At 45.0% G+C, this 16,798-nt stretch overlaps 1 protein-coding gene across 1 annotated transcript in view; it reads right to left on the reverse strand.

The window, feature by feature from the left end:
- Positions 1-731: 731 nt before the first annotated feature.
- ptar1 (protein prenyltransferase alpha subunit repeat containing 1) overlaps positions 732-16,798 on the reverse strand; it is a 109,392-nt gene continuing 93,325 nt past the window's right edge. The window contains exons 4-5 of the mRNA XM_037680783.1: positions 959-1,075; positions 732-806 (exon numbers count right to left, since the gene is read on the reverse strand). Coding sequence (XP_037536711.1) covers positions 732-806; positions 959-1,075 — 192 coding nt within the window. The remainder of the gene's footprint in view (positions 807-958; positions 1,076-16,798) is intronic.

Here is a 16,798-nt window from a genome sequence, read left to right on the forward strand (position 1 = left end):
TGATGGACTGATTCTTCCATCAGTGATCACTCTGCCTCATTGAAGTCTTGTTCACTGGCGATTGGCAACTGGAAGGGGAGCACAGGGGTTGCAGTGGCTGGTCCCTGGGTATCACCTGGTGTCACGCTTCCCTCAGCCAACTTGATCTTCATGAACTTTACATCTCTGGACAGATCCTTCACCACCAAAAGTACTTCAGCGAGCACTGAAGTCATCTTGTGGATGGCAAGGTCTTCAGAAGAAAAGTTAAAATCATTAAGTGAGAAATAAAAAATAAGCTACAAATGACACATGAGGAATACATTATGTCCAATAGACTTGCCTTTCAAATGCTGCCCGTCATCGTCGGCCATCTGTGTGGTTCCATCTGTAAAACACAAACATTCATACAACTTAATTGTTGCATACATTTTTGAAAGGTTAGGTGCACGTGTATTTAAGTGACAGTGATTTTATTTTGGTTAGAAACGTTTGTGTTTATACAGCTCTTTAATAGAAAGGGAATTTTCTGTATCCAATCAAGAGAGAACTCAAATTAAAGGAATACACAGGACCATAATGGTAACAAGTCTCTGAGGACTTTGTGTTATGTTTGGCTTTTAAGCATTAACAAACTGTTAATAAAGTACTCAATATTCAATCAAAGAGGTGGAGTGAACAAAGTAGTGAGCCATGATCATCTGAATAGATCCAGCCTTTCACACATACACATCAGAAAATGTCTACAAAGGTTAGATGACAGCTTGTTCACTTATCATTGCAACCAGGTGGGGTGTTGTAGTGTCCTGAGCTGTATCCCGACATCCCTGTAGAAACAAAATAGTTATATTTCACTATAGTTGACTGCATTGGATCAAACTGGTGGTAGTTTCCTCTAAGGAAGTCTAGAGGGGGAAACAAAAGCTGTAACATTTACACAAAACATGACAGTGATTTAATTTGTCTACAAATATCTCACTTTAGATCGATGTAGTAAACTGGGTTCCTTAGTGAAGAATCCAATGGCATACCATTTTGTGCACGTTGTTGGAGACCAGGGGACTGTTATACTGCCCTGAGCTATATCACGACATCCCTATAGAAAAAAATTAGTTGCATATCACTACAGTTTAGGAGTACAAACACAACAAGAAAAATAATCTGAATTGTCAGTCAAATTAACTAATATGCCATAAAATATGATTTTTTTTTAATATAAATGTATCACTACAGTAATAGTGTTACACATGTTAGCAGTTGTAAACACTCAAAATTGGCTAAGTTTTTTGGCTAAGTGTTTACCTTTAGTCTAAACATTTAAGGAGTAAACATTTTTAATATAATCACGTTAAGTTACAAATGCTGACTTTGGTGCTTGTTTGATTTCCAAATATATTAGTGTGTGTGAATAACAGGAATTAAGTTAAACTGTAGAATGGCTCTTTATTAAGTTCAGTCCATTTCCTTCCATTAGTTCACCTGCAGTTCTGCCACATTTAAAATGTTCAGAATGAGGCTTCTAAGTATTATGTACATGCACAGCTAAGAGCCACAATTCTTCCTGTTGTCGTATGAGTCATCCAATATGCATGATTTTGATTGGCTGACTAGCATGTCATTAAGCACGCGACTGGTCTGTTCTTTTAGCGGTTAGAAAGAAGAAACATTTGAAAAGTTTTGAAACACCCATCCATCCATCCATCCATCCATCCATCCATTTTCTTCCGCTTATCCGGGGTCGGGTCACGGGGGTAGCAGCCTAAGTAGGGAGACCCAGACTTCCCTCTCCCCAGCCACTTGGGCCAGCTCCTCCGGGGGAATCCCGAAGCGTTCCCAGGCCAGCCGAGAAACGGACCCTCCAGCGTGTCCTGGGTCTTCCTCTGGGTCTCCTCCCGGTGGGACGTGTCCGGAACACCTCACCAGGGTGGCGTCCAGGAGGCATCCTAACCAGATGCCTGAGCCACCTCAAGGGGCTCCTCTCGATGTGGAGAAGCAGCGGCTCTACTCTGAGTCCCTCCTGGATGATCGAGCTTCTCACCCTATCTCTAAGGGAGAGCCCAAACAACCTGCGGAGAAAACTAATTTCGGTCGCTTGTATCCGAGACCTCGTTCTTTCAGTAACAACCTAAAGCTCATGACCATAGATGAGGGTAGGAACATAGATCGATCGGTAAATTGAGAGCTTCGCCTTTTGATTCAGCTCTCTCTTCACCACGACAGACCTGTACAGCGCCCGCTTCACTGCAGACGCTGCACCTATCCGCCTATCGAAGCTGGCTATTGGGACATGGAATGTTACCTCACTGGTGGGGAAGGAGCATGAGCTCGTGTGTGAGGCTGAGAGGTTCCAGCTAGAAATAGTCAGACTCACCTCTACGCATGGCTCTGGAACCAGTTTCCTTGAGAGGAATTGGACACTATTCCACTCTGGAGTTGCCCCTGGTGAGAGGCGCCCAGCAGGAGAGGGTATACTTATTGCCCCCCATCTTGGTGCCTGTGTGTTGGGGTTCACCCCAGTGAATGAGAGGGTAGCCTCCCTTCGCCTACGTGTGGGGGGATGGGTTCTGACTGTCGTTTGTGCTTATGCACCAAACGGCAGTTCAGATTATTCACCCTTTTTGGAGTCCTTGGAGGGGGTACTGGAAAGTGCACCTCCTGGGGACTCCCTTGTTCTGCTGGGGGACTTCAATGCTCACATGGGCAATGACAGTGAGACCTGGAGGGGTGTGGTTGGGAGGAATGGTCCCCCTGATCTGAACCTGAGTGGTGTTCTGTTGTTGGACTACTGTGCTCGTTATGGACTGTCCATAACAAACACCATGTTCAAGCATAAGGGTGTCCATATGTGCTCTTGGCACCAGGACACCGTAGGCCACAGTTCAATGATCGACTTTGTCGTCATCTCATCTGATCTGCGGCCACATGTCTTGGACACTCAAGTGAAGAGAGGGGCAGAGCTGTCCACTGATCACTACCTGGTAGTGAGTTGGCTCCGATGGTGGGGGAGGATGCCGGTCAGACCTGGCAGACCCAAACGTATTGTGAGGGTTTGCTGGGAATGTCTGGCAGAGTCTCCTGTGAGACGGAGCTTTAACTCCCACCTCCGGGAGAACTTCGAACATGTTCCGGGGGAGGTAGGGGATATTGAGTCCGAGTTGGCCATGTTCCGTGTCTCTATTGTCGAGGCGGCTTACCGGAGCTGTGGCCGCAAGGTTGTGTCGGTGCCTGTCGCGGCGGCAACCCTCGAACCTGGTGGTGGACACCGTCGGTGAGGGATGCTGTCAGGCTGAAGAAGGAGTCCTATCTGGCCATTTTGGCCCGTGGGATCCCGGAAGCAGCCGATGGGTACCGGCAGTCCAAGCGACATGCGACTCGGGTGGCCGCTGGGGCAAAAACTCAGGCATGGAAGGAGTTTGGAGAAGCCATGGAGAATGACTTCCGCACAGCTTTGAAGCGATTCTGGTCCACCATCCAGGGGGGGGGGGGGGGGGGGGGGGGGGGGGGAGTGGTATACCAACAACACTGTTTATAGTAGGGGTGGTGTGCTGCTGACCTCAACTCGGGATGTCGTGGGTCAGTGGGCAGAATACTTTGAAGACCTCCTCAATCCCACCGGCACACCTTCCACTGAGGAAGCGGAGCCTGGGAACTCTGGGTCGGGCCCTCCAATCTCTGGTGCTGAGGTCACCGAGGTGGTTAAAAAGCTCCTTGGTGGCAGGGCCCCAGGGGTGGATGAGATTCGCCCGGAGTTCCTTAAGGCTCTGGATGTTGTAGGATTGTGTTGGCTTACGCGACTCTGCAATATTGTGTGGACATTGGGGGAAGTTCCCCTGGATTGGCAAACCGGGGTGGTGGTCCCCCTATTCAAAAAGGGGGATCATAGAGTGTGTTCCAACTACAGGGGAATCACGCTCTTAAGCCTCCCTGGTAAGGTCTATTCGGGGGTTCTGGAGAGGAGGGTCCATCTGATAGTCGAACCTCAGATTCAAGAGGAACAGTGCGGTTTTCGTCCTGGTCGTGGAACACTGGACCAGCTCTACACTCTCAGCAGGGTCCTGGATGGTGCGTGGGAGTTTGTCCAATTGGTCTACATGTGCTTTGTGTACTTGGAGAAGGCGTTCGACCGCGTCCCTCGAGGAACCCTGTGGAGGGTACTCTGGGAATTTGGGTACCGGGCCCTTTGATATGGGCTGTTAGGTCCCTGTATGACCGATGTCTGAGCCTGGTCCGCATTGCCGGCAGTAAGTCGGGCTTGTTCCCGGGGAGAGTTGGACTCCGCCAAGGTTGCCCTTTGTCACAATTCTGTTCATAACTTTTATGGACAGAATTTCTATGCGCAGCCAAGGTGTTGAGGGGATCTGTTTTGGTGGCCTTAGGATTGCGTCTCTGCTTTTTGCAGATGATGTGGTCCTATTGGCTTCATCAGATCGTGATTTACAGCTTTCGCTGGAGCAGTTCGCAGCCGAGTGCGACACAGCCAGGATGAAGGTCAGTTCCTCCAAATCCGAGGCCATGGTCTTGAGCCGGAAAAGAGTAGAGTGCCCTCTCTGGGTCAGGGAGGAGGTCCTGCCCCAAGTGGAGGAGTTCGTGTATCTTGGGGTCTTGTTCACGAATGAGGGAAAAATGGAACGTGAGTTTCGAAACACATGGAAATATTAAATAATGTACTAGTTATAGGTCTGAGGACACAAACCGTATGGTTCCACTTCTTGCACACTCACAGTTAAATTAATAAGGAAAGAGTCGACCCCAAAACTAACAAACTGGGATCTATTCAAGGCATGCAACAAAATACAAAAACAAGGCACCAAAACTGAAAAATAAATAAATCTACAGCAGCATGGCAGAGCTCGGTTTGGCTTTTAGCAGGCTCCTTTGTTAGCAGGCCTTACCAATTTACTTACTATTTATTACCTATCAAGGCAGCATAAGAACAAAACAACGTAGCTATTTTTCAATAAGCAGAGTTAAGATAAAAGTAATAAAAAAAACTTACTGCAGAAGTGCTCAGAGCCAGTTACAAATGAGGCAGCTTCAAAGTGAGTTAAATACGCGGCCGGAAGTTCTTCTGTTTTTGGGATATACCACTTGTGTAAATAAAGTGGAACGTGGAGCTCTCCACTCTTTGTAGTGACTTGTAGAAGTTTTGTGAATTCACATTAGGCACAAACAGTAATATTATTTACAGGCAAGTAATAAAATGTACAGAGAAAAATCACAACCCACTGTCCTCAACATGGTGCTTAATTTAAAAATGTGATAAACCCCACACAGTGAAAACATTTTGCTCTGACACAGAGCTCAAAGAGGAAGAGGGGAGGAGGAGCAGGAGGGTGGGGGTGAGCATACCTTCAAAAACTTTCAACTAACTGTTGACCTGAGGAACAAAACAAAAGAAATCTAACCTCTCTCTCAAGCGTGTTTATCTGGAAATGACAGATACAGATTGCCCTAGTGGGAAATTTTTATTATTACTACTATTTTTTTTATCTTCTTCTCTTCAGCTTTAAACACTGGATTAGACATTAGCATTTCAATCATTGGATTTCAACCACAAAACAACATTGATTCAATGACATCTTTTCAACACTGGTTAATTGGCTAGAACTGAATGATTGATTAAAGGTTGATAAATCATCAATTGTCAACCTTAACCAAAAATCAGTCAGAGTCAGAGATTCTTTATTGTCATTCGCACCTCATGTGGTGGAGCGAAATTATGTACACAGGGTCCCAGTTACATCCAACAATAAAATGTATAAGAAAAACAGTGATAACATCTAAGATATGAACTAAGAAAAACATCAACTAAATATACACTAAGCACTCATAACATAAAAACATTAAACATCAGCAAAAAAATGAACATGAGTCTGTGTGAGCGGATGTGCACGCATGAACACATCAACATTGAAACAGATCAGCAGCAACATGATGTGGTTTTTCACAGTGATTATTCTGGTTAGAGATTCATGAGTCTAACAGCCTCAGGGTAGAAGCTGTTCCTCAGTCTAGTGGTTCTACACTTAATGCTCCTCAACCTCCTTCCTGAGGGGAGTGGGGCAAAAAGTGTGTGCTGGGTGAGTGGGGTCCTTCATGATGCAGGTGGCTCTCTTCCTGCATCTGGAGGTGTAGATGTCTGTGATGGTGGGAAGACGGACTCCAACATCTTCTGTGCAGCTTTCACCACTCGCTGCAAAGCTTTTCTTTCTGCAGCTGTGCAGCCTCCATGCCACACGTTGATGCTGGAGCACAGGATGCTCTCCACTGCACACCTGTAGAAGGAGGCGAGGACTGAGCTTCCAGACCAGCTCGTCTCAGCCGCCTGAGGAAGTAGAGTCTCTGATGAGCTTTCTTGATCAAACTGGTGGTGTTGTTGCACCAGGTTGTCATTCATGTGTACACCCAAGTACTTGTAGTTGGAGACCACTTCCACTGCAGATCCTCATGTTCAGGGGGGTGTAGATGTTTTTGTTCCTTCTGAAGTCCACAATCATCTCCTTTGTCTTCTTCACATTGATGTGAAGGTTATTCTCTTTGCACCAGCTCTCCAGGTGTTCCACCTCTTGCCTGTAGCTGGACTCATCATTGTTTGTGATGCATCCCACCACCGCTGTATCATCTGCAAACTTTACAATGTGACAGCCTGGATGGGTAGCTGCACAATCATACGTGAGCAGAGTAAACAGGAGGGGGCTCAACACACATCCCTGAGGAGAGCCAGTGCTGAGGGTTATGGTGGAGGAGGAGAAGTTGTGGATCCTCACTAACTGTGGTCTTTTTGTTAAGAAGTCTAGTACCCAGTTGCAAATGGAGGGGCTTAGTCCTAGTGTGGATAGTTTGTCCATCAGGGTTTGGGGGATCATGGTGTTGAAGGCGGATGTGAAGTCCACAAAGAGCATACGGATGTAAGAGTTTTTCTGCTCCAGGTGGTTGAGCGCAGTGTGGACCACAGAGGAGATGGCATCCTCTGTTGATCGGTTCTCACGGTATGCATACTGATGAGGGTCCTCGTTGATGTTGATGGTTGTTTTGATGTGAGTCATGACCAGTTTTTCGAAGCATTTAACGACTATCGGGGTGAGGGCCACTGGCCGATAGTCATTCAGACCAGTCACTGTAGAGCTTTTTGGGACTGGGATGATGGTGACAGTCTTCAGGCAGGTGGGAACTGTCTCCAGGGTAAGTGAGGTGTTAAAGATGTCTGCCAGCACCTCGCAGAGCTGATCAGCACATTCCTTCAACACTTTTCCGGGGATGTTGTCTGGGCCAATTGCTTTGTGCGGATTAATCCTCCTGAAAGTACTCCTTACTTCTGCTGAGGTCATGCTGAGATGCTCTTCATCCGGTGGTGAGGTGAGTCTGGTGCTGGGTGGTCTGTTCGGGTCTTCAAAGCGTGCATAGAACTTGTTGAGGGCATCAAGCAGAGATGGGTCTTTGGGGCATTGTTCACTCCTTCCTTTATAATCTGTTATGCACTTAATGCCCCTCCACATGCTCCGAGGGTCTTGTGAGATGAATTGACCCTCGATCCTCTGTGCATATGTGGCTTTGGCCCTCTTAATACCAGCAACCAGCTCTTTTCTTGTCCTACTCAGCTCCTCTGAGTTTCCAGACCTTAAGGCAGTGTTCTTGGCTTCCAGCAGGGTACGCACCTCTGCATTTCTGTTTGGGTAGCTTTTAACATTTCTGATAGTGGAGACGGTGTCAGTACATGTACTAATGTAACCCAGAACTGAGGATGTGTATTGGTCCAGATCAAGCGATCCTCCATTTTCAGCAGCTTCTCTGAAAACCTGCCAGTCTGTTCGGTCAAAACAATCTCTCAGTATGGGGCCACTGTCCTGGATCCAGCATTTAACTTTCTTTTTTACCGGTCTGGAGTGTCTCAGCGGGGGCATGTAAGCAGGAGCCAGGAAGATTGAGATGTGGTCTGACAGTCCTAGGTGGGGGCAGGGTTCGGCTTTGTATGCATCTTTTACGTTCGTGTAAACACAGTCCAGCGTGTGGTCTCCATGAGTTGGAATCACTACATGTTGATAAAAGCTTGGGAGACAGTCCTTTAGATTCACGTGGTTAAAGTCTCTGGCTACAACGTAAAGATCTTAGGGGTGTTTGATCTGCAGCGAGCTGATTTTATCATGTAACTCCTGCAGTGATTCATTAGCATTAGCGTCCGGAGGAATGTAAACGACAGTGATGAAAGTCACCGTGAACTCGCGGGGTAGATAATGTGGCCGACATTTCACTGTTATTTGCTCCAAAGCCTTCGAGCCAAAAAATTGACCTTTCTGACAATAATTCAACATTGAATTAACATCTTTTGCTATCTGGGCCTCTATTTGCGCAAGGCACTGTCTTTTCCAATGCAAGATAGCGCACCTTTATTATTATTATTTATTATACTAAAGCTCGTTTATCTAAGATTTATAGCACTGTCTCTCTGGTTTGTGACTGATGTCAACAGTCCCCTGCAAATCTTATACACGTTTTGGCAGTGCCCTCACCTTAGTTTGGACTGAGATATCTGCTGCTATTTCGGAGGTGGTTGGAAGAAAAATTTATCCCAATCCCCGGAGTGCCTTGTTTGGGGTCTTTTCTGGAGGACCCCCCTGAACCCAATCTCAGATTAATTCCATAGCTTTTATGACCATTGTTGCTCGGAGAGTGATACTGCTTAAATGGAAATTGCCTCATCCCCCATCTTTTTTGCACTGGCTCAGGGATATTCTTTATTTCCTTATACTTGTGAAAATCAGGATGTTGCTGCACAGCTCTTCTGAGCAATTTACACGTGTTTGGCAACCACTGCAACTGTTGGCTAAAAGAACCAATTTTTCCTTTGTTCCTGATTAAACCACATCGTTTTTTAAATTTATTTACTTATTACTTCCCCCTTTTTTAACTTGATATGCTGGCAAGGATAGTGTATTTTCTTTTTGTCTTATATCCTTTTTTTTTTTTTTCAGAGTGGAGGCTGCTTGTTTGTTTGTTTTTTCTCTTTTTTGTACTCATTGTATTGTATTCATGTTTTTTGTGAGTGTTTGGGGAAAAAAAAAGGACCATGTGTTATTCATTTGATGAAAAAATCCATACAACCATTATATTTACCCGATTCTTCCTTTTTGGGACGAGGGGGTTGCTGGTGCCCATGTCCAGCTATCTCTATGCGAGAGGCAGGGGACACCCTGGACAGGTCTCCAGTCCATCACAGAGACACATTGGACAGGTCTCCAGTCTATCACAGGGACACATAAGCTCCTTTTCCATTATTAACGGTACGGCTCGACTGGACCCGACTCAGCCCGGTTCCAAGACTTTTCCATTAGTAACGGTACGTAGAACCTGTCCCTATTTTTAGGACCCTTGGCTCTGTGGTTCTAACCTGGCCATGTAGGTATACACACACACACACACACATATATATATATATATATATATATATATATATATATATATATATATATATATATATATATATACACACATATATATATATATACACACACACATATATATATACACACACATATATATATATGTACACACACACACATATATATATATATACACACACACACACACACACACATATATATATATATATATATATATACATGCATACATCCACACAACTTCAAAATAAATTCACACCCTGTACTGAAAACAGTTTCAGCGTTTCACTTCTACCAGTTGGTGAGAGGCACGTGACGCCAATTTGAACCCCGCCCACTGGAACCGGTACTGAAAGCATAATGGAAACACAACGTGTGACATACCGAGTAGAGTAGAGCCGTGCTGTACCGGTACTACAGGTACTAATGGAAAAGGGGTAATAGAGTCAAATGAGACCAACAACCGTTCACTCTCTCACTCACACCTAGGGATAATTTTAGAGTTAACAATCAGCCTAACATTCATGTTGTTTGGTCTGTGGGAGTAAACCAGAGTGCCGGAGGAAACCCACACATGCACGGAGAGAACATGTAAACTCCACCCAGAAAGGTCCCAGACCGGGATTTGAACCGACGACCTTCTAGCTGAGAGGCAACAGCTCTAACAGTGCCACCGATGGAAAAAAAAATCATATTTAAATGTTTGTAATTAGAGGCATGTATTGATAATTTTAAAATTTCACCCTAGCTGTAAGTGAGGCAGCCCCCACTTGGGTCAGCTTGGCTGAATGACTGCCCAGAGCCAGACCTAAATGACCGTTTCATGTTGTTTTGCGTCTGTTCAGGACTGTAACATATATGGACTCAATGGTGCAGATAAAGCCGTTTATTAGTTAAAATCAACAAATATTTGACCTATGGCATTGAAAGACCCGAGAGGGAGTCTGACACCAGACACACGACTGGTTCTGTGCAGGAAGATTTCCACTCTGAAGAGGAGTCAGATCACGCTCAAATAAAGTTTCTAATGAAGATAATCCATTCTGTCCTCTCTTCACACAGACAGGAAGTAGGCTGTACTATAACACGCTTCAAAAATTATCATGTACTATTGTTTGAAATTAGTACTGGCAGGTAAATTTATTCTAAATCTGTGTCTAAAGGCATCTTTAGTGTTGAAAGGATGGTCTCAGGGCTGCACATTGATGACAACATCTAACCACTTTTTGTATGCCAGAGCAAAGCTCCTCTGCTCTGTGTGACAACAGCTGTCCAATATACTACTAATAAACATGTGTTCAGTTTCCGGGGTTAGGGTGCTGGACGCTAAGATGCTTCCCTGCAGTTGCTTGCTGTCATGTGGGTCTGCCAAGAATACCCGGTCTACCTCCATAGGTAAACCAGTGTGCCTTGGACTGTTCAGACTCTCCTCCTGGGTGCCATGTGTATGATCTACCGGGTCATCCGAGTCATTCTTACAGAAGTTGTCGTCTCCATTGCTGCTGTAGTGATACTTCTTCCAGTGATGCCACAGGTAGAACACATGCCGCCTAAAACAAATGTACAAAATGTCAACAGGGGAACACAAAGTGGGAATGACAACATCCTTTGGGAATTTTTGTTCATTTGTTGTCTATGTTAAAGAAAATGTTCAGCTTGTTCAAACCTAAAATATAGCCTACATAATGGATGTCTGCCTAAACAAACTATAATCCAAATTTCAAGTTGGGACACTGTATAAAAAATATATAAAAACAATGTTATATTGTTTGCAAATTTCATAAACCCACTGTTTCCCTTACAATTATAAAAGCAGGGCGCCCCGCCTTGTCAACAGAACCGAACCACCCCCACCCCCAACAACTGCTGGCACTGACGTAACGCTAAGCTAGCGGTGCACAATACAGATGCGCTAAATTAAAAGCTATGTAGCGTGTTATTTTCCTCACGCAGAGCAAACTACCCTGCTCAAAAACTGTCCGGACAAACAGCGCACAACACAGATTTGTCTCGGTCTCCACCCCCGTTGACAAAAAACACGGAAGAGATGACTGCCAAGGCAGGTAATGTACGAGCAACACTGTAAACCAATATTTTATTTGAAATATATTAAACATATCAAATATTGAAACTGAGAAAATGTACTCTGTTTTTTCTTGTGTGTGTGTGTGTGTGTGGGGGGGGGGGGGGGGGGGGGGTAATTTTTGCTTTTGATGGCAGCAACACATAAAAAAAATGGGACTGATAATGGCAGAGCCTAGCAATTTTCAAAGTAGTGGCTGGACTAAGACTATTGCTCATATGGGGTGACCCAGAAATTACTTCTTTTTTTTTTACTACTGGAGGTGCATCCATTATTGATGCCCTGATTTGTCCTGATGACATAATTTCTGTCATGATGGCCTTATTTTCCATTTACAAACTATCATGGTGGATAAAAGGGTCTGAGGCTTTGACAGTGTTCATCAAGCCAGGTCAAAAAGATGCCATCAGAGCCCATGCTTTCTGATAAGTCTACAAGGTGTCCTTTGTGTCTGTTGACCTTTATTCACTATTACACAGAATGTCAGATGCTCCAGCAACTACCTGATAATGCCATTGTTCCACTTTTGATACTTTCACATATACCCTCTGGTTCAAATGTGCAACTCCTTGCAAAGAGACTCATTTACAGACCCATCTCTGGTCTACATCTGGATTAGATCATGTACAAACAAGGCAATACCTTCAGGGCACCTACCGTACTTTCTGGTCTACAAGCCACTAATTGTTTCACAAGCTTTGAACCCAGTGACTTATGCAATGCTGCAGCAATTTATGGATTTTATTTTTTTGACGGGCTAACGAGCTTCCTGCTGCCGAAAACATTTAGCCTCGTCACACCCGCGCACTAACATAGCTGCCCAATACACGTCTCTCTTGAGGGCTGGGTCCTTGTGGCGTTACTTTGCTGTTTAACACACACAGAGTGGAGAAGGGGGGAAATCCCCCCTCCGCAGAGCACTTTCTCCGCCCCTCCCAATTCTCTCCTCCCATTTCATTGTCTCGACTGTGACCTGTTCAGTAATTTCATTGGGCAGATTTTTTTTTACATTTATAAGGAGTACTTTTAAGAGGATTAATCCTCACAAAGCAACCGGCCCAAACAACATCCCTGGGAAGGTGCTGAAATGAAACACTGTGCTGATCAGCTCTGTGAGGTGCTGGCAGACATCTTTAACTCCTCACTCACTCTGGCAACAGTTCCCATCTGCCTGAAGACTGCCACCATCATCCCAGTTCCAAAGAGCTCTACAGTGACTGGTCTGAATGACTACCGGCCAGTAGCCCTCACCCCGATAGTCGCTAAACATTTCAAAAACTGGTCATGACCCACATCAAAATAACCATCAACATCAACGAGGACCCTCATCAGTATGCATACCGTGAGAACCGATCAACAGAGGATGCCTTCTCCTCTGTGGTCTACACTGTGCTCTCCCACCTGGAGAAGAAAGACTCCTACGTCCATATGCTCTTTGTGGACTTAACATCCGCCTTCAAGACCATGATCCCCCAAACCCTGAAGGACAAACTATTCACACTAGGACTAAGTTCCTCCATTTGCAACTGGGTACTAGACTTCTTAACAAACAGACCACAGTTAGTGAGGATCCACAACTTCTCCTCCTCCACCATAACCCTCAGCAATGGCTCTCCTCAGGGATGTGTGCTGAGCCCCCTCCTGTTTACTCTGCTCACGTATGATTGTGCAGCTACCCATCCAGGCTGTCACATTGTAAAGTTTGCAGATGATACAGCGGTGGTGGGATGCATCACAAACAATGATGAGTCCAGCTACAGGCAAGAGGTGGAACACCTGGAGAGCTGGTGCAGAGAGAATAACCTTCACATCAATGTGAAGAAGATGAAGGAGATGATCGTGGACTTCAGAAGGAACAAACACACCTACACCCCCCTGAACATAAGAGGATCTGCAGTGGAAGTGGTCTCCAGCTACAAGTACTTGGGTGTACACATGAATGACAACCTCAGCTGGGGCAACAACACCACCAGCCTGATCAAGAAAGCTCATCAGAGACTCTAATTCCTCAGGCGGCTGAGACGAGATGGTCTGGGAAACTCAGGTTGTTTTCACACCTGATAGTCCAGTAGACTCGGTTCAGTTGGGGACCAATATTCATGACATTTTGTTTACATTTGAGCTGGTGAGTTTGCATTCACACTGCACTGTGCAGTCGAGCCAACCTGTTGAACCAACCTGTTCCCCCATTCGCCTGTGGGGGCGCTGCACCAAGAACTACTGAAACAAACAACACAAAAACCTCTGAAGACACATCTTCTTCTGGAAATAAAAACAAAAACGGAGTGGCATCAAGTTTTAGCAGTTTTAGGAGTTATATTTTGTCATTTTTCAAAAATGGACTCAGCATGAGCAGAAGATGAGGCAGAAGACCATGGAGAATATTGTTTTTCACACAAGGCAGCTGATGGCTCCATATAAGGTAAGAGAAATGCGTGTTTGTTTGCCCTGCGCTGTACTTCACTTCTTGCTTGTGGAGCGGGGCCCGGACTGTTTACATTCACACTGTAATCGAACCGCGCTGGAGTTCTCTTCTACTGGACCGAGACCTAGGTTTTAGCCCGGGCCAGAGTTCGCCTTAATGTTCCGTGACAGAGTTTGATGGCAAGTTCACACCTCCCCAAACAAACCGGACTTTCTAGGAAAACGAGCTAGAGTTCGATTAAAGCGGACTAAACAGGGCTGGTGTGAATGCACCCTCAGTCCTCACCTCCTTCTACAGGTGTGCAGTGGAGAGCATCCTGTGCTCCAGCATCAATGTGTGGCATGGAGGCTGCACAGCTGCAGAAAGAAAAGCTTTGCAGAGAGTGGTGAAGGCTGCACAGAAGATGTTGGAGTCTGTCTCCCCACCATCACAGACATCTACACCTCCAGATGCAGGAAGAGGGCCACCTGCATCATGAAGGAACCCACTCACCCAGCACACACACTTTTTGCCCCACTCCCCTCAGGAAGGAGGTTGAGGAGCATTAAGTGTAGAACCACTAGACTGAGGAACAGCTTCTACCCTGAGGCTGTTAGACTCATGAATCTCTAACCAGAATAATCACTGTGAAAAATCACATCAGTAGCTCAGGAGCACCACAGGGGACTGTACTCTCACCATTCCTTTTCATTCTGTACACCTCAGATTTCCAGTACAAAACAGACTCCTGTCATCTGCAGAAATATTCTGATGACTCTGCAGTGGTCGGGTGTATCAGAGATGGACAAGAAGCTGAGTACAGGGAACTGGTGGACCACTTTGTGGCATGGTGTGGAAACAATCATCTCATCTCGAATATGAACAAAACAAAGGAGATGATTGTAGATTTCAGGAGAATCAGGAACAGGTCCAACCCTATTTCCATCATGGGAGAAGAAGTGGAGGTGGTGGAGAAGTATAAATACCTTGGGGTTCACCTGGACAACAGACTGGACTGGAAATGCAACAGTGAATCCGTCTACAAGAAGGGACAGAGCAAACTGTACTTCTTGAGGAAGCTGAAGTCCTTCAACGTTTGCAGCAAGATGCTGCACATCTTCTATAAGTAATGGTAAATGGTAAATAGACTGTACTTATATAGCGCCTATCTATCTTATTTCAAGACACTCAAAGCTCTTTACAACAATCTGTGTCCTCATTTACCCATTCATACAGCACTCTACTAGATCTGTACAAAGATAATTGAACAAATCATTCTAAAGAGACTAATCAGAGCTTTATCACATTCAAACACTGATGGTACACACATCAGAGGCTATGAGGGGTTCAGTGTCTTGCCCAGAGACACTTCGACATGTGACTGCTGGTGGATTCGAACCCCCAACTCTTGCACTGGAGGATGACTGCTCTAACCACTCAACCACAGCCGCTAAGTCTGTTGTAGAAAGCACTATCTCTTCTGCCATCATCTGCTGGGGTAGAATCACTAGAGCAAGTGACTTAAAAAAAGATCAAAAAGCTCATAAAGAAGGCTGGCTCAGTTCTGGGGACTCCTCTAGAACCTTTGGAGATGATTGTTCAAAGAAGGATTCTTCATAAAATGAAGAACATTATAGACAACCCTCAGCATCCTCTTCATCAGACTGTCATACAACAACAGTGTCTTCAGTCAGAGGTTTCTTCAAAATCCGTTGTAGAACAGACACTTCAAGATATCCTTCCTGCCCAAAGCCATCAGCATCTAGAAAAACTATTTAATGAAACCAGGATGATGAGTTACAACATTTAATTTCCCTCTGGGATTAATAAAATATTTTTGAATTTAATTGAATGTTGCTGCTGATCTGTTCTAGAATTGCGCCGCTCCAGGTGGCTGCATGTTGGAGCAGCTCTGTTACTTTCATTCTGAGATTTTGCTTTTGGAAACTTTAATTCCTCTTTTTCTGGATGTAAATCACATTTTTTGGATGATTGTTTCCTCTGGTATCAGATGCTGTGCAGCTGGAAGGATTTTTACTGAAACTTTTTTAGGTTTGGACATTTGATATGATGCGTAACCATGGCAACAAGGCAGTTTTCTACAACCAACAGCAGCTGATTAACATCTCAAAAGCTCAAATAATATCTCAACTACAGCTCCAAATCTCAAATGAGTTGAAAAGGATGTTCTGTGGACGCATTCTCATCTACCTGCCAGATGTGCTCGAGTGCCTGACCACTGAGATCCTGGAACTAGCAGGAAACACGACTCGTGACAGCTGAAGGACAGGATCGTTCCTCGACACCTACAGTTGGCTATCCGCAGCGACGAGGAGCTCGGCAGACTGCTGGGAGGAGTGGCCATCGCTTTGGGAGGAGTTCTGCCTGGCATTCGGGCGGTCCTACAGCCCAGGGGAACCTAGAGACCAGCCGAGTCTGAGTGGACGGATCAGACGGCATCTGCAGCCAGTTTCTTAGGATCCACTGTGGGATGGACCTTTACAAGAGATCCTTCCTGTCTACAGTCATCAGTATCTATAACGTCTCTTAATGAAATGAGAACAATGAGTTACAGCAACAAATAATTTCCCTTTGGGATTAATAAAGTATATTTGAATTGAATTTAATTGAATCTGTTTCATGCTCTGTGTTCATTTGTACTCATCTGCTCACACAGACTCATGTACGTGCTGCTTTTTGGCATATTGCTTTTGTACTACTAGTGCTTAATGTATTTTAGTTAACCTGATGCATGCTCAATAATCCAGGTAGAAAAATCCAAAAAAGTTCAATCTGGTCCTCTGGACATTTAAAAACAAAACAAACAAACAAAAAAACAAAGCAAAAAAATTTAGAAACGTTTCGTCTCTCATCCAAGAGACTTCCTCAGTCTGAGGTGCTGTTTTCAGCTCAGTCTCTTAAATAGCACCTTCTCAG

This window comes from Nematolebias whitei, chromosome 8, assembly GCF_014905685.2.
Source record: "Nematolebias whitei isolate Nwh7 chromosome 8, NemWhi1, whole genome shotgun sequence".
Classification (NCBI taxonomy): domain Eukaryota; kingdom Metazoa; phylum Chordata; class Actinopteri; order Cyprinodontiformes; family Rivulidae; genus Nematolebias; species Nematolebias whitei.